General features: G+C 54.9%; 1 protein-coding gene and 1 long non-coding RNA gene across 2 annotated transcripts; one reads left to right on the forward strand and one right to left on the reverse strand.

Moving 5' to 3' along the window:
* Positions 1 to 317: 317 nt before the first annotated feature.
* Positions 318 to 8,974, reverse strand: TLE5 (TLE family member 5, transcriptional modulator). Its single transcript, XM_030845836.3, has 7 exons — positions 8,810 to 8,974; positions 7,594 to 7,691; positions 5,169 to 5,232; positions 3,702 to 3,746; positions 2,985 to 3,047; positions 1,532 to 1,606; positions 318 to 1,442 (listed from the first exon to the last, which is right to left on the reverse strand). Exons 1-7 carry the CDS (start codon positions 8,834 to 8,836, stop codon positions 1,221 to 1,223), a joined length of 594 nt encoding a protein of 197 aa, XP_030701696.1. The 5' UTR covers positions 8,837 to 8,974; the 3' UTR covers positions 318 to 1,220.
* Positions 7,869 to 18,825, forward strand: LOC132597149 (uncharacterized). The gene is made up of 3 exons (XR_009563575.2): positions 7,869 to 7,941; positions 9,527 to 9,698; positions 17,039 to 18,825. It is a non-coding gene; the product is annotated as an uncharacterized lncRNA (long non-coding RNA).
* The last annotated feature ends 714 nt before the right edge of the window (positions 18,826 to 19,539 follow it).

Consider the following 19,539-nt stretch of genomic DNA (forward strand, 5'->3'; position numbering starts at 1 on the left):
GGAACCCTCTGGCCTGGGACTCAGAAACTAGTGACCCCTTAGCTTTTCTGAATCCCTTTGCCTACCTGTCAAAACGGCTGGCTAGACCTCAAGCACCTAGGCTGTGCTGTGTGACCTAGAGCCTCCAGCTGGCCCTCTCTGGGCTAGGCGCCAAGTTCAGGAGCTAGACTACATTTACAAGCCGGACTCAGCTAGGACTCTCAATATCCAGTCCTGTAACAGACGAGGGGATCTCAGACTTGAAGGAAGCCCTCTCCTCCTCCGGGAAGGGGGGGCACCGCGGGCAACTCACAACACAGAGGCAGGAACACGGCAACCAACCTTCTCACATCTTTATTTGAAAGGCACAGCTAAGCCCACCCTCGATACAGCATTTTCACTTCTCTCCGTAGAGATCAAACGACTGAACACAACAAAGGCTGACAGTCTAAAAGGCTATATACAGACACAGGTGTGGGTGTTGCTTTTTTTTTTTTTTTAACATTTTTCTGTCTTTTTCTTTTTTTTAATATCCTTTTTCTTAGAAGACAAGCTAGTATACTGGAAAAAGGAAAAATAAAAAATAAAAACCAAGACAACTCGAGTACCCTCATCTTTATTTGGGAAAAGGGAGAAAGGGAATTCTGGGTCGCCCATCCCACCCTGTTCCCCGGGCAAAGCTTGCTGTCCATGGCCCCTCTTTCTTTCATGGGTGAGGGGACAGGACTAGGTGGGTGTGGACGGCGGGAACTAGCAGAGGGTGAGTGAGTGGGAAGGGGAGACGCGGGGCGCCCAAGGCGGGGAGGGGCAGCTAGCATTGTGTTTGCATGCAGTGCCAGGGTGTGAGGCCAGGGTGTGCCCCGGGGAGGGGCGGGGGGGCAGCGGGCTGTCAGTTACAGGTGTGCGAATTGGGGAAGTGCAGGGGGTATTGGACCTCTTGAGGTCTTGCTCCCTTCGGACCTGGCCTCCCACTTGTGCCTCCAGGCCTCAGCTTGCCTCATCTGTGGTATGAGCGGGTAATGACCCATTCAGGCTGCAGGGGAGGAGGAGGGAGGCTGGGAGTCGGGGGTAGGAGCCAGTCAGGGGGTGGCACACAAGCAGGGCGAGGGCCCCAGCAGGCGGCTACCATAAATACTACCAGAGTTGAGCCAATCCCGAGCTATACTGTGTCTTATGCTGAATCTTCCTCTCTCTCCGTGTCTGTCTCCCCTTTGTCCCCCCGCCCCCATCCCAGCCGCCCACTAATCCGATTTCTCGCCATCATCCTCCTGGTGGGTGTCACCGTCATGCCCATTCTTGTCTTCCTTGGAGAGGTGGGCCTGGGAGCCCAGCGCCGACAGCGAGAGGAGGCCGGTGCCTGCACTGACCGCCGGCAGCGAAGGGGGCTGCAGCCCCACAGGCAGTGGGGTCAGAGGCAGGGCCAGAGCCTGCAGCTGGGACAGCTGGTGGGCTTGGAGCTGCTGCTGCAGGGCAGAGGAAGGGGAGCGTTAGCCCCCTTGGGCCCACCTGTCCTCCTCCCACCCGCTGCTTCCCCCGAAGACCCCAAACATACTCGGATGATGGAGTTCAGCTCAGGAGCAGTGACCTGCTTAGCCCTCTCGATGGCTCCCAAGACTTGCTGCTGGTGCTGGATGTGGAGAGAAATCAACTGATTAGCCCTGATCTTGTTAGGGCTTGTGGCTCAGAGCCCAGAAGCCCCGCTCCCATCTGGGCTATTAGAGCCCTCCCTCTCCGCAGCTTCCCACGCCTCCCGAAACCCCCCTCTCTCCAGCTGATTCCTTTCATCCAGCCTCAGTCTCTTCATCTGGAAAATGGGATACACGGAGACGCAGAGAAGACCCAAAGGGCTTGGTACCAAAATCTTAGGAAAAAGCTTTTGGGTGAGTCTGAGAAAGCCTGAACCACGACCAATGCCATGTGCAAAGAAGCAGAAGTGCAGTGCACAACGTGGTCAACAGTACGGGGAAGTCCTGGTTCTAAGAGCTCAGACCAGGACTGCTGGTCCAAGAGATCTGAGATCCGCTAACCCAAGCTCCTCTTCCTCCAGAGCCTGGGAAGGCCCAGTGAATTCCGGCAGGGCTGGGGCACGAGTCTCGGTTCAGGGCAATCCCCCACCCTGTACCCCAGCCCTCCCTGAACGTCTGTCTCTCTGGCCATCAGATGCTAGAATCTGCCAAGCTCCTTCTTTGCCTTGGCTACCAGGGAGCCCCTGTTGTGAACGGAAACCACAAGGCTAGGTCTTCAGGGTCCTAAGAGTCCCCTTCTTTGGGGCTTTCATGGTGTCCTCCTGGAATTGTTCCTGGGTATCACCTGAGGGACCCCAAGATATGGGTGGGGGCTAAAGAGAAAATGATGAATTATCAAGAGTAAATCTGGCAGAGAGCAGATGGGGCTTACATGACCCAGACGTGTGTGTGTGTGTGTGTGCGCGCGCACGCGCGCAGAGTGGGCCTCACACCAAGAGTCTTAGAACCCCAGGAAACAAAAGAGGAAGAGTTGGGTACCTGGTTCCTCCGTGTGTCCGTGTGCATCTGTGTGTGTCTGTGTGCCGTGTGTTTAAGTGTCACCTCCGCGCATACCTGTGGCTGTTTGTATGTCTGCCTATGTGTGCTGGGAGCCCCCCTGTCCACACTGTGGCCAGCAGGGCCCCGCAGATGAATCTCAGGGGGTGAAAGACGGAAGCAAAACAGGGCAACAGAATTCTTGGTGCAGTCTTCAGCGTAGCTGACATTTTTACAGTGCAATGACTCACTCAGGCTGGGAATTCCACAGCAGGGTGAGGCCCCTCCCTCCACCGCCCTGCACCCCTGGGGTTTCTCCAACCTGGGGATTCTTCTGCACAGACTGGCTGGTGGCTGGGAGGTCCAGAGAGGGAAGGCGTGTGCCCCGGGGTACCCAGCACGCCGCTGCCCCAGATGGCTGCAGGACGGAGGGCCTGGGGAAAGTTCACGGTCCATCTACCGCCTCCTCCCCGCAGCCCTGGGAGGCCTGGGGGCTCCACTCACCTCTTGGGAAAGGTAGGGCAGGACCTGGGCACAGATCCCATTCAGCCTCTTGACGATTTCAGCCTGAAACACATAGACGCTTCAGCCCTGGGCAGCAGCTGGGGCAGGCGCAGACCAGCCCCGGGAGGCCTGGGGGTTCTGTCTAATCTAAGAAGAGGCCAGCTCGGCTCAGGGTCAGGTCAACTCATCGGGCCCACGGGCACCCAATCAGCAGCAAAGGTGGAATCTGAGGCTGGCTCTCTGCCCTGTAGGCTAAGAGCACAGGACAAACCCACGCCCAGCCGCTTGGGGTCCCGGTGGCCCTGGGAAGATGATGCCCAGTGCCTGATAGGTAGTGAGTGCTCCGTGGGGGAGAGGGGAAAAGGGGTGGGGGCAGCTGGCATCAGTGTTCTACAACATACCCGAGGGTAGCCTCATCAGGGCACAGGTGGCAAGAGCAAGGCTGCAGGGCAAGGGGCAATCTGGGGGTTCCAGGGTGGGTTGGCACATCACCCCTCCCCTGCTGTTTGCAAAGGGGAGACAGTGGGGTGGGGGGTGGCAGGTCCCCGGAAAGTCTCTGCCCCTCCCCCTCAGGGAGGCCTAAGAAAGGGGGGTGGGTTGGGAGGTAACAGGATACCAGGGCAGACTTAGAGCTCAGGCAAAGGGTGGGCAAGCTCCTACCTGCCTGGGGGAGTGCCGAAGTAAGCGTGGGACGGAGGAGGGGGGAAGAGGGCGTACCTGCTTGTGCATCTCGATGTTCAAGCCGTAGGACATCTCATAGTACTGCATGGGGGCGGAGAGGAGACAGAGAGAAATGGGGGCGGGTGAAGAATGGGGGGCTCCAGAGACAAAGAGATGGGGGGAGTGACAGAGAGAGAGACAAAGAGGGGGAGAGGGGGAGAAGGGGAGAAGTGGAGAGATGGGGAGGGGAGGGCCGGCGAAAGAGATGGAGATGGAAGTGGGGAGACACCCACACCAGGCGCTGGGGCCCAGGTGCCTGGTGGGGCTGCTGCGGAAGCTGGGGGAGCTTCAGGGCCCCAGCAGCGGTGTGGGTGCCCTGGTTTCTGGAATAATGATCACACCCCAACCTCTAACACACACACAGACACACATAGACACACACATACTCGCGCGCGCGCGCTGTCTCTCTTTGTCCCTCTCTCTCTCTCTCTCTCTCTCTCTCCCCCCAAGGCTCCTAATCTTTTATCTTTATGTGTCTTGTCTGCGGGTGGCCCTGGACTCCAGGGAAGTTTGCCTTCCTGGGTATAAATAATCGAGGATAAACAAATCCTGCTGGGTCTGGCTCTGGGGCCAGCGGCGCCCCCCCTCACGCCCCAGATCTGACCCTGCCCCTTCCCTTGCTCTAAACAGTCCCATGGCACCCCTCTGTCACTCCAGGGAGGGTGGGGGGGAAGACGTTTGTTCCCAGGCCTTTGTGTGGTCTCCCCTTCTCTGCCCAGCAAGCTCCTACTCATTCTTCAAGACCCCAGCTGCAATGCCCCATCCTCCAGGCAGTCTTTCTCAAACCGGGAGCACCCCCTTCTGGAGGCCCCCAGTCCTGGGTCCCTCTCTCTGCCCCAGCCCCATCCCTCTCTCTGAGGCCAGAGGTTCAGTGTCTGGCTCTGCTTCCCCCACAGCCTGGGAGAAGTGGGCTCTGGGCTGGACGGAGGTGGCGCAGTGGGGCGTGGGGGTGGCGTGGGGTTGACGCAGAAATCGCCACCTGGTGGGTAGGAAACCTAGCAAGTGATTCTGGCAGTGTGCACGCGGGCAGGGTCTCAAATGTCAGGCCCAAGAACGCAGTGACACCCCTTCCCTCCCACCCACGTCAGAGTCCTCCTCCCAGGCTTGGGCAAGGAGGGGTTAAGCCTGGGATGCCTGGACCATGGGGGTGGGGAGGGATCTGGCTGCTCCCTCAGTCAGATCCTGGCTTTCCCAGCCATTGGCTCCTTTCCTGCCAAGGACAGCCGGGGGACCTGGCAGGCCCAGGCTGCAACCCGGTGGTTTGGCACCTCGGCCACTGCCTGGGCCGGCAGCCAGGCCAGCAAGACGGACTCAGCCCGGCCCAGGGGCAGGCTGAATGGAGAGCTGACCCTGACTCCTCATACATCCCAGAGGTGGCGGCCAGGGTTCAGGCAACAGCTGCTGGTGCTGGAGGGGGATCTGGGGTCCCCCATCCCTGCCTACTGGACCCCAGGGCTGGCTTACCATCACGTAATGACGCTGCATCTCTGACTTCTCGCTGGCCAGCTTGTCACATTCGAGTTTCAGACTGAAAAAGAACACGGGGAGGGGCGGGGGCTGGGCTGAGGTCCCCCCCATTGTGCAGGGGAGCCCCTAACTTTGGTGGGGGACAGGCAGAAAATGGGGCAGGGGGAGCCTCAGGTGCCCTAGCTAGAAAATGTGGATTATGAAACCAACTTTGCAGATCTGGGGGCAGAGAAAGCAATGAAAATAATAAAAATAACAAAAGTCAGAGCAAATGCCCTGACTGTAGCTGAGACAGGGATTCAAAGAAACTTTTACCTCTCCTGAAACCCAAAGAGGTCAGGGCTGTTAACATCACTCTGTTTTTACAGATGATGCAATGGATGCCCAGAGAGGTTGAGTGAACGGGCTCAAGGTCACACAGCCAGGAAGCTGGCTTCAGAGGCCATACTCTCAAGCACTGAGGAAAACTCTCCAGCAAAGGAGGAACAGACAGACACGGTGGAGAGGCTGCTGCGGGAGCCGAGTTGGCTGGTAGGGCTCTGGATTGGATTTACCAAGGAATCTTCAAAGGCACCCAAGGCCCTCTTGTGGGTCCTGATTTCCCTAGCAGTGGGGCATAAATTTCCACCATTGGGTAACAGAGATGGTGACCGCCCCCGCCTCTCTCAAGCTCCCCCAGCAAGGATAAGCTTTGGGTATCTCTTAAAGGCCCCTCACGAGGGTGTCAGGGTGACAGGTAAAGGGCTGAGAGCACAAACTCAAGCCAGATAGACTGGGTCCAAAGTTCAACCCTGCTATTTTGATGCTGTGTGACTCTGGGCAAACCCCTCTACCTCTCTGGGTCTTGGTCTCCAAGTCTGTTGAGTTCCAACCTCCGAGGGTGAGGTGGTGAGGATGAAATGAATTAAGACCAGAAACACTCTTAATGCTGGTATTCAGCAAGTACCCAATAAAAACTTAGTTGCTCTTGTAGTTACCCCAGGAGACTGGAGTTTCTCTCCACCAGACTGACCACGACTTGTATACCCCAGTTGGGAGGACAGCCACAGTTGGTTTCTCCAACTTTCTTTAAAAATATGCATTTGTTGCCACCGTTAAAAACAAAATCAGGCAATTTCATTCCAAACTCTGCATTTCTGGCCCTTCCTGAAGGACTGGTGGATCCTGTGTGAGCCCCCAACATGGTAGGACCCCTCAGTGTAAAGCAGGAAGCCCAGGCCCAGCAGATGGAGACTCCAAAGCTCAGAGAGGGGGTGTGGCCTACCCGAGGTCACATAGCACTGTGGCAGCAATCGTCAGATTGCTGGGTCTCTGGAATTGGATCAGCCCCAGTGCTCACTGTGACATGGGCATGGGCCAGGCCGGGGGGCGGGGGGGTGGAGGGGAAGAGGCTCAGAAAGGCCAGGCCTGCCAGGCAAAGCCCCTAAACCCTCCACATCACAGGACCAGAACAAAGTTCCTAGGCCTGCCCTTCAACCATCTGTGCCTCAGTTTCCTCATCTTTGAAATGAGCACAACGATAGGGCAGCAGTAAAGATTAAACAAAAGGATGTATGTTCCATCTTCAGCAAATGGGGAGAATGGGAAGTACCTCCAAAAGAACAAATATATCACTGTTCCCAATTTCTTCTTGGAGACAACTTGGGACCCTTCAAAGAATACTTTTGTGTGGGTAAAGTAAGGTCCAGAGAGGGCCTAAGACCCCACAGGTATTTGTGGCCATGGACCCCCTTTTGATTCCTAGTTCAAAGCCCCCCTCCATAGCAAAACCTTGAGAATGTGCATTCTTCAACCCAGAGACTGGGTACAAATCTCAGTTCTGCTACTTCTTTGCTGTGCAACCCCAGGAAATTCCTATCGTCTCTGGGCTTAAGTTTCTCTAAGTGTAAAATGAAGACAATAATAGTTCCTTTCTCTTCAGATTTGGCACATTGGCAAGCCCTTTAGAAACGTTAGATTCAGTTCTGGAAAGAGAATCGCCTTTCTGCGGGCTGGCAGGAACCCTTTCTCCAAAACTAGGCAGAGAGAGACAACATGCTACAGATTTTGGTGGGGGTGGGGGTGGGGTGGGGAGGTGGAGGGCCCATCCCCAACTCCAGCTGTTGGGAAGTCTTTTATCCAATGCAGATTGGGGTGGGGAGAGGGGCTCTGACACCAGACAGCTGAGGCTTTGGGCAAATTATTGAAATTTTTGTGCCTCAGTTTTCTCATCTACAAAATGGGACTGTCTTAAAGACTAAATGAATTTCATATCGGCAAAGTGCTAAAGACAGTGCCTGCCACCTAAGACATTCAACGCCTCTACTTTTTCGGAGCCTAGATATATAGCATGGGCCACAACCTCCGCTGCAGGCTTCAGTCTTGCCATCTGAGCAGGGGTCTCTAGCTTCTCCCGGGGCGGGTACCACCAGCCCCAGCTCACCTGTGGTACTGAGCCTGCAGCAGCTGAAACTCATCTTTGATGCGGTCGCAGGAGTCCGAGGTGGTGAATTTCAGTTGCTGGGGGAGGTGCGACGAGCCCTGTGGGGAGGGGCGGCCCGGGTCAGGATCCGGTGGAGCCGCCACCCACCTCTCTCCCCCGCTGCCCCGAGGCAGCGGCCGGCGCAGCTGCAGCGTCCCCCCCCCCCCACCCGCCCTACTTCCCGGGCCCGTGTTTACAGCCCCCGGAGCGGCCCCCGCCCGCACTTCCTGCCCCCGCCTCTCCGCCCGAAGCCGAGGGGGGTGGGCGCGCCCGGAGGCTCTCGTCCCCCGCCCCCCGCAGGCTGTGGAGGTGCGTTTGAAGGCCCGCCCTTGGTGGGGGGCAGGGTGCGCCCTCTACCGCGCCTCCAAAGCGCCGAGAGGGGGTGCACATCTGAGCGCCCCAACTGCCTCTGGGAGGGGGGGAGAACGCGTCCTAGAGGGTCCCCCACCCCAAGCTGGCGGTGTGGGAGGGGGGAATGAGGCTTCCTTGCAAACTCCCCTTGGGGGAGGGGCCTCTCTAAGCACCCGAAATCTTCCGGGGGGGCCCACCCCAGATTCCTAGCACCCTTCCTCCGGGCCGCGCTCTTCCGGGAGGGGTGCGCCTCCGGTCTCCCCCTACTTCCAAGCCCCGAAAGCAGCCCCGGCGTTAGAGGTGCCTGGTGGGGCTCCCGGGGCGCCCCAGGCCCGAGGCAAAGGCCGCCGAGGCCCTGGCTGGCTTGATGGGGGGTGGGGCACAGGGCCCAGGAGCTGGGGCCGGCGCTGGGGGGATCTGAGTTGGGATCTGGAGACCTGGCTTGGGAGCTAGGGGGGGGTGCTCTGGGCCCGGAAGCTGGGAGGGGGACAGGGAGCTACCGGGGATGGGAGGGAGCCCCGGAGCTGGGGGTGGGGAGTAGTGCTGGGCCCAGAGCTGGAGGGGACTGGGCCTAGGAGGTGGGGGGGAGACGCCGAGCTGGGGGTGGGGAGGTCCGGCTGGGATCTGGAGCGGGGGGCGCAGGGCTTGGTCCTTGAAGGGTGCGCAGGGCCCGAACCTGGGGGAGGGAAGGGTCCGGCTGGGAACTGGGGGGACCGGGTCAGGACCTGGGCGGACGCAGGGCCCAGAGCTGGGGGGATGGCCCGGCCGGGAACTGAGGGGTGCCGGGCCCGGATGGGGGGGCGCCGGGCCGGCGGGCCCCGCTTACCGAATGCCTGCTTTGTGGAAACATCATGTCAGTCGCGGCGGGGGGCGCGGGTTGCGCCCCGGCTGTGCGCCCCGGCTCGGGCTGCTCGGGGCGCCGGGCGGCCGCGCCTTTGTCCCGGCGCCGATCGGCAGCTCCCGGGGCCGCCGCCGCCGCCTCCCGCGCCCGGCCTCGCCCGCTTCCTGCGCCCCCTCCCCGCGCGCCCGGCCCCGGCGCGCCCCGGGCCCCGCTTCCTGCGCGCCCGGCGCCCCTCCCCGCCCCTCCCCGCCGCCCGCCTCCCCGCACGCCCGGCCGCCGCTCCTATTGTCTAATGGCGGCGACGCCGGCAGTGGCCGCGGCCTCGGCTAAGCGGAGGCTCCGGCTCCACCTGCTGCTGCCGCCGCTGCCGCTGCTGCTGCTTCCCGGGCCCCGTGCGCGCCGCCGAGGGGGGGGGCGCGCGCCCGGGGAGGCCCGCGGATCCCCACCCATCCGCCTCCCCCGGGCCGGCCGGCGCAGTGACCTTGGGCCCGGCGCGCCGCCGCCTCGCTGCGGCCCCTCCCGGCCGGGTGGCCCAGGCAGCCGCCAGGGCCTCGGTTTCCCCATGTGTCTAAGCCGGGGGGCCCGGCTGTCCCCATCGAAACCGCCGGCGCAGTCATGGCGCGACCCGGACGCGTGCCAGGGACATGCTCTGTAATCTTGGCTCACGGGCTGTTCTCTGAGCCTCGGTTTCCTTTTCAGTAGAAAGGAGGTGGTGATACCGACTTCCTGGGAGCCATGCCTTCAACACACATTTACGGAGCGCCTACTGTGTTCCAGGCCCCGCTCCAGGACGTGGGGGCGGGAAGGGGTACAAAGTCCCGACCCTGGTGGAGATGACATGAGACGGCAAACACGTGAACCAAATCCCTGGCAGGTCAGAAGGTGGTAACAGCTATGGAGAAAACAAAGCAGGAGGGAGGGCTGGGAAGGTGCGATTTTTCGCAGAGGGAGGTCAGAGGGGGCCTGCTTGGCCTCTAAGAGGGCCCGAAGGTGAGAGAGCTGAGAGAGCGAGCCAGTAGGCTGTGGGGGTGGTGGCTTATTCAAGTAGGGAGAAATGCCAGTGCAAAGGCCCTGAGGCAGCACTGTGGCTGGCACGGAGTGGGGTGTTTGGGAGGAGATGGGGGCAGGGAGGCAGCAGCTTCCTGCATTCACACATGGGCGCTGCTCCCAGAAGGGCCTGCGCTTGGGTTAATGATCTGCCGTTTTGGTCTGGAAATTCCTAATAATTTTTGAACAAGGGGCCTCACAGTTTTGTTTTGCAATTAGTTACTTATTTTTTTTGCGGTACGCGGGCCTTTCACTGTTGTGGCCACTCCCGTTGCGGAGCACAGGCTCCGGACGCGCAGGCTCAGCGGCCATGGCTCACGGGCCTAGCCGCTCCGCGGCATGTGGGATCTTCCCAGACCGGGGCATGAACCCGTGTCCCCTGCATCGGCAGGCGGACTCTCAACCACTGCGCCACCAGGGAAGCCCTTGTTTTGCAATTTTTGAACAAGGGCCCTGCAAATTCAGTAGCTGGTGATGGGACGGGACAGATGGTGCAGGGCCTCGGGGTCTGTGGGAAGGACTTAGGCTTTTACTCAGTGAGGTCGGAGCCCTGGAGGGCTGTGGGCAGAGGAGGGACAGGACTGACTCAGGCCTCGAAGAAGCTGTTGAAATAATACACGTGAACCCCCAGCAAGTGCTAAATAGACAAGCTCTTCATTATCACCATCGCCATCAACTATGCACCTTGCCTCCTGGATGGGCCTTGGGTTTTCCTATCTGGAGTTAGGACTCTGGTCACTTTTCCTGGGCAGAGGAAGGGTTAGGACTAGGTTGACATGAGTAAGCAAAATTGAAGCCCCTTCCACCCAAAAAGCCCTTCAAGATAAAACAGTACTTGAACACCGTATTTTTTTTTTTTTTTTCCCTGTGGCCACCCAGTGCGGCTTGCGGGATCTCAGTTCCCTGACCAGGGATTGAACCCAGGCCATGGTAGTGAAAGCCCGGAACACGATATTTTTTAAAATAAAAATTAATGCCAGAAATTCATCACGAGCAAGGTAACACATTAAATAAGACAGCATGTTGGACTTCCCTGGCAGTCCAGTGGTTAAGATGCCAGGCTTCCATTGTAGGGGGCCGGGTTCAATCCCTGGTCAGGGAACTAAGGTCCCACATGCCACAGGGCATGCCCTAAATAAACAAACTAGCAAATAAATAAATAAAACAGCATCCAGTGGGGCCAGAGACGAGTTAGGAGGATGCAGGATCTCCCTAGTCCCGATTCCCTAAGAGAAAAAGCGCAAACTTTTAGAAAGTTTACTATTCCTGGGGAATTCCCTGGTGGTCCAGTGGTTAGGACTCATTGCTTCCACTGCTGGGGACATGGGATGGATCCCTGGTCAGGGAACTAAGATCCCACAAGCTGTGTGGTGCGGCCAAAAAAAAAAAAAAGTTACAGAAAGTTTACTATTCCGAATGGTTCCGGAATATGCAGACCTCACAAATTGTATTCGGGTCCCTGAGTGGAACAGGCTACAGAATTTTCAGGGCCCAGGGCCAAATGAAAACGCAGGGCCTCAGGTTCAAAAAGGATCAGGAATTTTAGGATGGTAACAACAGAGCATTAAACTAAGATCAGGGCCCTTCCTTCAAGTACAGGGTCCTGTAAGACTGCGTGAGTCACAGGCCCAACAAACCAGCCCTGCTCGCAAATCTCCCCACTCCCACACAGGGACCAGACACCGTTTCTCCTGGGAGGCCCTCTGCATCTAGGCAGGCAGCTCCAAGTATTAGGGCTCTTGGTGACCATTTTAGCAGACCGTAGCCTTGGGTGGGCAGAGATGGACACAGACATCTCCAGTACAGTGGGGTCAGGGCAGGCCTTTCACCATGTAGTAGAGAAGCCTGGATGTGTGACCCAGACTATGAATAAACCGACCCACCAGTTTAATTAATTTATTCATTTATATTTGGCTGCGTTGGGTCTTCGTTGCTGCGCGCCAGCTTCCTCTAGTTGTGGTGAGCGGGGGCTACTGTTCGTTGCGTTGTGCGGGCTTCTCACTGTGGTGGCTTCTCTTGTTGCGGAGCGCGAGCTCTATAGGCGCGTGTGCTTCAGTAGTTGTGGTGCACGGGCTTAGCTGCTCTGCGGCATGTGCGATCGTCCTGGACCAGGGCTCGAACCCGTGTCCCCTGCATTGGCGGGTGTATTCTTAACCACTGTGCCACCAGGGAAGTCCCTGTTTTAAGTTTTTAGGTATACAGCAAAGTGAATCAGTTATACATATACATATATCCACTCTTTTTTTAGATTCTTTTCCCATATAGGCCATTACAGAGTATAGAGTTCACTGTGCTATATAGTAGGTCCTTATTATCAATTTTGTATATAGTAGTGTGTATATGTCAATCCCAATCTCCCAATTTATCCCTCCCCCCCTTACCCCCTTGGTAACCATAAGTTTGTTTTTTATATCTGTGACTCTACTTCTGTTTTGTAAATAAGTTCATTTGTACCCTTTTTTTAGATTCCACATGTAAGCGATATCATACGATATTTGTCTTTTTCTGTCTGATTTACCTCACTCAGTATAACAATCTCTAGGTCCGTCCATGTTGCTGCAAATGGCATTATTTTGTTCTTTTTTATGGCTGAGTAGTATTCTATTGTATATATGTACCACATCTTCTTTATTCATTCCTCTGTCGATGGACGTTTAAGTTGTTTCCATGTCTTGGCTATTGTAAATAGTGCTGCTATGAACATTGGGGTGCATGTCTCTTTTCAAATCATGGTTTTCTCCGGGTATATATATGCCTAGGAGTGGGATTGCTGGGGCATATGGTAGCTCTATTTTTAGTTTTTTAAGGAACCTTCATACTGTTCATACCAGGTTACATTCCCACCACCAGTGTAAGAGGGTTCCACTTTCTCTACACCCTCCCACCTGTTTGAGTTTTTACCATGAACCAGTCACTGCTTTAGCATTTTAACCTTGGGTACTACCATTATGCCCATTTGAAATATGGGGAAATTAAGGCACCGAGAGGTTAAGAGACTTGGCCAAAATCACATAGCTGGTGGGTGGCAGCACCATGATGTCAACCCAGGTCCTTGGGCCTTTGATCGCTATGCAGTCCTGCCCCTCCAGGTGGGGCGTGAAGGCAAGTCACGGTGGGAACACTGGCTGGAGAAGGCCAGGACCCCAGATGATGCAGGACCCTGCATTCTGCACTGAGGAGTTGGGCTTGTACCTGGAGAGCACTAGGGAGCCATGGAAGAGTTCAGAGCAGGGTTTGTCAGTCTGTACTCTGGACATTCTGGCCCGAATCATTCTCTGGTGGCGGGGGGGGGGGGCGTCCTGGGCACTGTGGGGTATTGAGAAGCATCCCTGGCCCCCACTCACTAGATCCCAGGAGTACCCCCAGTCCCAAGTGTCCCTCAGGGCAGAATTGCCCCCAGCTGAGAAGCCCTGGCTTAGAGCAGCAGAGAGAGACCACCAGGGTGAGTGGTAGAAAATGCTTACTGGTAGTGGGAATGGATGCAGATGAGGCGGGAGGTCAGGAGACCAGGGGGGATCCCCAAACTGAGGCTCAGGAGAGGTGCAGGCTGAGCCGGGCCGACTGTGTGGAGGAACTTTTGCGGGTAGAAAAAGCAGAATGCCAGCAAGTCGGGGGAAAGGCAGGGCAGAAGGCTGCAGCCCAGGAGGGAATAGTCTTCATCGTATAATTAATTTGGGGGAAACTGGGGCTTTTGAAGACCTTCCTGTCTGGGAAGCTGCCATCCCACACCCCCCAGCTCCTACCCATCACCTACTCCTTGGATCCATATCCTGATCTTTCCTCTTCCTGGGGTTCTTAGGGCCACATCTGGGGCCAAGTTGGGGCGGGGATCTGTCTCATGTATCCAACAGCCTGAGACCAGCCTCGCAGCCTGCTTACAAATGAGCGCTGGGCCCCGCGCCTCCAGGGCAGAGCCAGGCGCTGGCTGGCGCATGATGGATGGGGCTGCAGGGTCATTAATCAGAGGCGGGGGAGGAAACAGGTGGCTGCCGTGCGCACAGGGACCTCCCTGTGATAGGCCTGGTGGAGCTGGGGCCTCAGCTGTCCGGGCCTGGGTTTGTGCCCCTGGCTGCCATAACCTGGCTAAGTGACCCCAGGGCAGTATGAGTTTACTGGTCTGTACCCTAGTGCCCCCCTCCCCAAAGGGAGCTGTTATTCATTCATTCCCTCAGTAAACATTTATTGCACCTACTGTGTGCCAAGCATGGCTCTAGGTGGAGGTTTATAGCAGTGATTAAGGAGGACAAAAATCCTTCCCCTTGCAGAGCAGACAGGCTTTAAGTACTTGACTCAGGTCCTGCCCCTCCTCTGCCCACAGCCTGCCAGGGTCCCACCGCCCTCGGGGTAAAAGCCCAAGTGCTCCCCAAGGCCCTGCAAGACCTGCCCCGTCCCCTCCCTGCCCTCCCCTCCTCCCTCTCTCCCCCTCGCTCACGCTGCTCCAGACACACGGGCCTCCTGGCTGTTCCTCCAACACACCAGGCCCGGTCCTGCCCCAGGGCCTTTGCACTGACTGTTCCCTCTGCCTGGAAAGCTCATCCCCACAACCCAGTTTGGCTAATTCCTTTGTCTCCTTCCAGTCTTGACTTAAATGTCACCTTCTCAATGAAGCTGTATTGTGACTTTCCTATTTAATTCTGGTAGGGCTGGGACTAGGATGAGTGTACTTTCTAGTAAGGCACTTTCTTCAGGCGTAAAATTTAAGACCAAAATCTCAGTCAACAAGATAAATACTATTTTAGCGCAATCGATTTTTGAATTGTGGTAAAATACACATACAACTTACTATGAGAGACATTTACTACATTCACAGTGGCGTGCAACCATCATGTCTATCCAGTTCCAAAACATTCCATCAGGAATTCCCTGGCGGTCCAGTGGTTAGGACTCCAAGATTCCACTGCTGGGGGCCCGGGTTCGATCCCTGGTTGGGGAACTAAAATCCCACAAACTGTGCGGTGCAGCCAATAAATAAATAAATAAAATTTATAAGGAAAAGAAACCATTCCATCACCCCCATAAGAAGCCCCATCCCCATTAGCATCCCCCCACCCCGCCTCTGGAAACGACTAGTACACTTTCTGTTTCTGTGGATTTGCCTGTTCTAGACATTTCATATAAATGAATCGTATACTATGTGACCTTTCGTGTCTGGCTTGTCTCACTGAGTATCATGTTTTCAAGGCCCATGCACATTGTATCGTATGTCAGGGCTTCATTCCTTTCTGTGGCTAATGTTCCATTGTAAGGATGGACCACATTTTGTGTATTAATTTATTCGTCTGTTGATGGACACTTGGGTTGTTTCCACTTTTTGACCATTGTGAATAATGCTGCTGTGACCATTCATATATAAGTTTTTATGTGAATGTATTATTTTATTTCCCTTGGGTGTAGACCCAGAAATGGAATTGCTGGGTCATAGGGTAAGTCCTATGTTTAATTTTCGAGGAATCGCCAAACTATAGTCCACAGCAGCTGTACCATTTTACATTCCCAATCGCAGTGCACGAGGGTTCCAATTTCTCCACATCCTTGCCAATAATTGAAATGGTCCTTAAAAAAAAAAAATATATATATATATATATATAATACACATTCTAGCGGGTGTGAAGTTGTATCTCAATGTGGTTTTGATTTGCATAAGGCAATATTTGAACAAATCAAAAGTAATGAAAAAATTTCCATGATGAACAAAATTTCGAAATTTTAAATAAAAACAGGATCCAGCCCTTCACTTGCATCACCAGCTTTACTTGACTCCCTCCTCCCAGCCCTGTAGCAACTGTTCCTCGTCCCCCACCCTTCCTAAGCCAGTAATGAGGTCAATGAGGGATTTTAGTTCCCCGACCAGGGATTGAACCCACACACCCTGCAGTGGAAGCGCCGAGTCCTAACCACTGGACTGCCAGGGAAGTGAATGGGGGAGGAGGGGGATGAACCAGAGGGGAAGATGCAGACTGGGGTTCAGATCCTTTGCTGTGCAACCTCCAAGCCATGATTTTCCTTCTCCATAACGTGGAAACCCTCTCTAAAAAATGGGGACCGTGGCAGGAGAGTGACCCCCAATTCCACTCCTAGGTATATACCCAAAAGAATTTAAAAAGCAAGGATTCGGGGACTTCCCTGGTGGCACAGTGGTTAAGAATCCGCCTGCCAGTGCAGGGGACACGGGTTCGAGCCCTGGTCCGGGAAGATCCCACATGCCGCGGAGCAACTACTGAGCCTGCGTGCCACAACTACTGAAACCCGCGCACCTAGAGCCCGTGCTCCACAACAAGAGAAGCCACCGCAATGAGAAGCTGGTGCACTGCAACGAAGAGTAGCCCCCGCTCGCCGCAACTAGCGAAAGCCCACGCGCAGCAGCAAAGACTCAATGCAGCCAAAAATAAAATAAAATAAAAATAAAAAGCAAGTATTCAAATAGATATTTGTACACCAATGTCCATAGCACCATTATTCACAATAGCCAAGAGTGGAAACGAATCTCCATCAACAGAGGAATGGATAAACAAAATTAACCATCTTACCTGTTTTTAAGTGCACAGCTCAGTGGCACTAAGCACATTCACTGTCACGCAGCCATCGCCACCATCCATCTCCAGAACTTTCTCATCTTCACTAACTGAAGCTCTGTCCCCATGAAACACTCCCCATCCCCTCCCCCAGCCCCTGGCCCCCACCAACTATTTTCTGTCTCTATGGTTTTGACTCCTCTAGGACCTCCTATGGGTGGGATCAGACAGTATTTGTCCTTCCGTATCTGTCTTATTTCATTCAACATCCCTTAAAGAAGCCCCGTCCCCATGAGCAATCGCCCCATCCCCCTCCCCCAGCCCCTGGCAACCAGGAATCCATTCTGTCTCTGTGGATTTGCCTGTTCTGGACGTTTCCCATCAACGGAATCACACACTGGGTGTCCTTCTGTATCTGGCTTCTCTCACTGAGCATCGTGTTCTCAAGGTTCATCAACGTTGTAGTGAGTGTCAGGGCTTCCCCCCTTTTCGTGGCCGAGTGATGTTCCTGTGTGTGGAGGGACCACCTTTTGTTCATCTATTCATCTGTTGATGGACGTTTGGGGTGTTTCTACTTTTGGGCTATCGTGAGTAGTGCTGCTGTGAATATTCATGTACAGATTTTCATGTCGACACGTATGTTCATTTCTCTTAGGTACCAAGGAGTGGAATTGCTGCATCAGATGGAAACTCCAGGTTTAACTTTTAGAGAAACCACCAAACGGATTTCCACCGTGGCTGCCCCATTTTCCATTCCCAGCAGCTCTGGAGGAGGGTTCAGATCTCCCTACATCTTTGCCAGGACTTATTATTGCCCGTAACTTTTTTTTTTTTTTTTTGGCCCTGCACATGCGCGGGATCTTAGTTCTCCCAACCACGGATGGAACCTGGCCACAGCAACAAACAATAGTAATGATACTGCGGATGGCACAGACTTCCCGCATGCTGGGAACCAGTCTTCTTTACACATTTATTTACTAGTAACCCATTTTGCAGATGGGGACAAGAGAGGCTCAGAGAGAGTGTGGCCCATCTGGAGGTCACCAGCCTGGCAGGGGCTGGGAACCCAGGCCTCTAGGCCTTGTCACTGCCCCCCAGGGCTGAGCTTGACAATAAGTGTGTTTTGTTTTTGTGCTTATCCTTCTCCCCGGAGCTTCTGCCTGCACCCTTGGGAGCCTGGCGTTGGCAGGGCCGGGAGCCACTGTTGGGGTGTTTAAAGGCCTTTAAAAGGTGTTCCCAGGGGACTTCCCTGGTGGCGCAGTGGTTAAGAATCCGTCTGCCAATGCAGGGGACACGGATGTGTTCGAGCCCTGGTCCGGGAAGATCCCACATGCCATGGAGCAACTGAGCCTATGAGCCACAACAACCGAGCCTGTGCTCTAGAGCCCGCGAGCCACAACTACTGAAGCCTGCGTGCCTAGAGCCTGTGCTCCGCAACAAGAGAAGCCACCCAATGAGAAGAGTAGCCCCCACTCCCCGCAACTAGAGAAAGCCCGCAGCAATGAAGACCCAACGCAGCCATAAATAAAAAAAAAAAAAAAAGTGTTCCCAGCCTTTCCCTGGGGCTGCGTGGTAATTAGGTGCTGTAATTAGGAGGCATGATTAGCAGGCCACCCACAGCAGGCGTGTCTCTGGGGACATCTGGGGACTGTGGGGAGCAGGGAGGCATGGCTGCCCACCTGGCCTGCCCTTCAGAGGCCCCCACTGCCTCCTCTGAGATACCTAAGGGCCAAGTGCTAGCTGCAGCTTTGCAGCTGGTGGGCTGAGTGGCTCTGGACAACTCTCTGTCCCTCTCTGGGCCTCTGCTTTCCCATCTATGTAGTAGGGGAGGGCATAGTGCAGACCCCACAGGACCTGCGCCGCTCCCCTCACTCTCTGGTACCTAGATCCCTCCACCTATCCCCCACCCCAACAAAATAAATACCCTCTTCGTTGTAAGAGGCCAGAGTCTACTAAGTTCTTTCATATCCCCAGCACTGCTCCGAGCGCTTGAGGTGGGCATGATGATCACTCCCATTTTACAGCTGAGGAAACTGAGGCCCAGGGAATTTGAGAAATGGACTCAGGAACACACAGCCTATGAAAGGAAGAGCCAGGATTTCAATCTCAATCGCCATCCTAAGACCACCAGCAAATATTTCCCTACATGCTACTGAATGTGGGCAACACTTTTAGTGTTTTGCATGAGTGCTATGGAATAAATGGTGTCTTCCCTACAACAAACTTGTGCTGAAGCCCTGATCCTCTGTGGGCTGGTATTTGGAGGTGGGGTCTTCGGGAGGAGGTTAGGGTTAGATGAGGTCATGAGGGTGGGGCCCTCATGGTGGGATTAGTGTCCTTATAAGAAGAGGAAGAGGCCAGAACTATCTCTCTGCTATGTGAGGACACAGCAAGAGGCAGCTCTCTGCCACCTAAGGAGAGAGCTCTCACCAGACACTGACTCTGCTGGCGCCTTGGTCTTAGACTTCCAGTCTCCAGAATGGTGAGAAAATAAATTTCAGTTGTTTAAGTCAATCAATCTATGGTGTCATGTTATGGCAGCCCAAGTAGACTAAGGCAATGAGTTATGTGATTTAATCCCCAGAATAATCCCAGGAGGAAGTAGCTATAGCTGAGGAGACCCAGAGGCTCAGAGAGGGCAAGACACACCCCTAAGGTCACACAGACAGGAATGACAGAGATGAGATTCCAACTCCAGTCTGGCTAGTTCTGAGTCCCGCCTGTGCCTGTATGTCCCTAAACTTCCCCATCCCCACCCCCACCCCAAGCCAGTCCTGGGAGGCAGTGTAGCCTCCTGGTTAATAGAGGTGAGTTCAAATCCTCACTCTGGCCTTCTACTTGCTGAGTGACTGGGACCAAGGCATGTCCTCTGTCTGCACCTCCGTCTCCTCATCACAAACAGGAGTCCTAACAGTTCCAGAAAGTTGTGAGGATGGAATGAAATGAGATGTGAGGGTCCCTTAGCTGGGCATTAGCACAAAGTAAGAGCACTTGGTAAAAAAAAATTATTTTTCTTTCCCTTTCTTTCTTTGTTTCTTTCTTTCTTTGTTTCTTTCTTTCTTTGTTTCTTTCTTTCTTTCTTTCTTTCTTTCTTTCTTTCTTTCTTTCTTTCTTTCTTTCTTTCTTTCTTTCTTTCTTTCTTCTCTCTCTCTCTCC

The sequence above is a fragment of the Globicephala melas genome, chromosome 3, assembly GCF_963455315.2.
Source record: "Globicephala melas chromosome 3, mGloMel1.2, whole genome shotgun sequence".
Lineage (NCBI taxonomy): Eukaryota > Metazoa > Chordata > Mammalia > Artiodactyla > Delphinidae > Globicephala > Globicephala melas.

What these genes read in the sequence shown, in the direction of transcription:
- TLE5 (XM_030845836.3), bottom strand. Translation starts at nt 8,836, where the DNA reads ATGATGTTTCCACAAAGCAGGCATTCG. An exon ending in ACATCGAGATGCACAAGCAG is followed by an intron (nt 3,048 to 3,701) that starts GTACGCCCTCTT and finishes TATGTGTTTCAG; the next exon opens with GCTGAAATCGTCAAGAGGCT. An exon ending in AGCTGAACTCCATCATCCGA is followed by an intron (nt 1,443 to 1,531) that starts GTATGTTTGGGG and finishes TCTGCCCTGCAG; the next exon opens with CAGCAGCTCCAAGCCCACCA.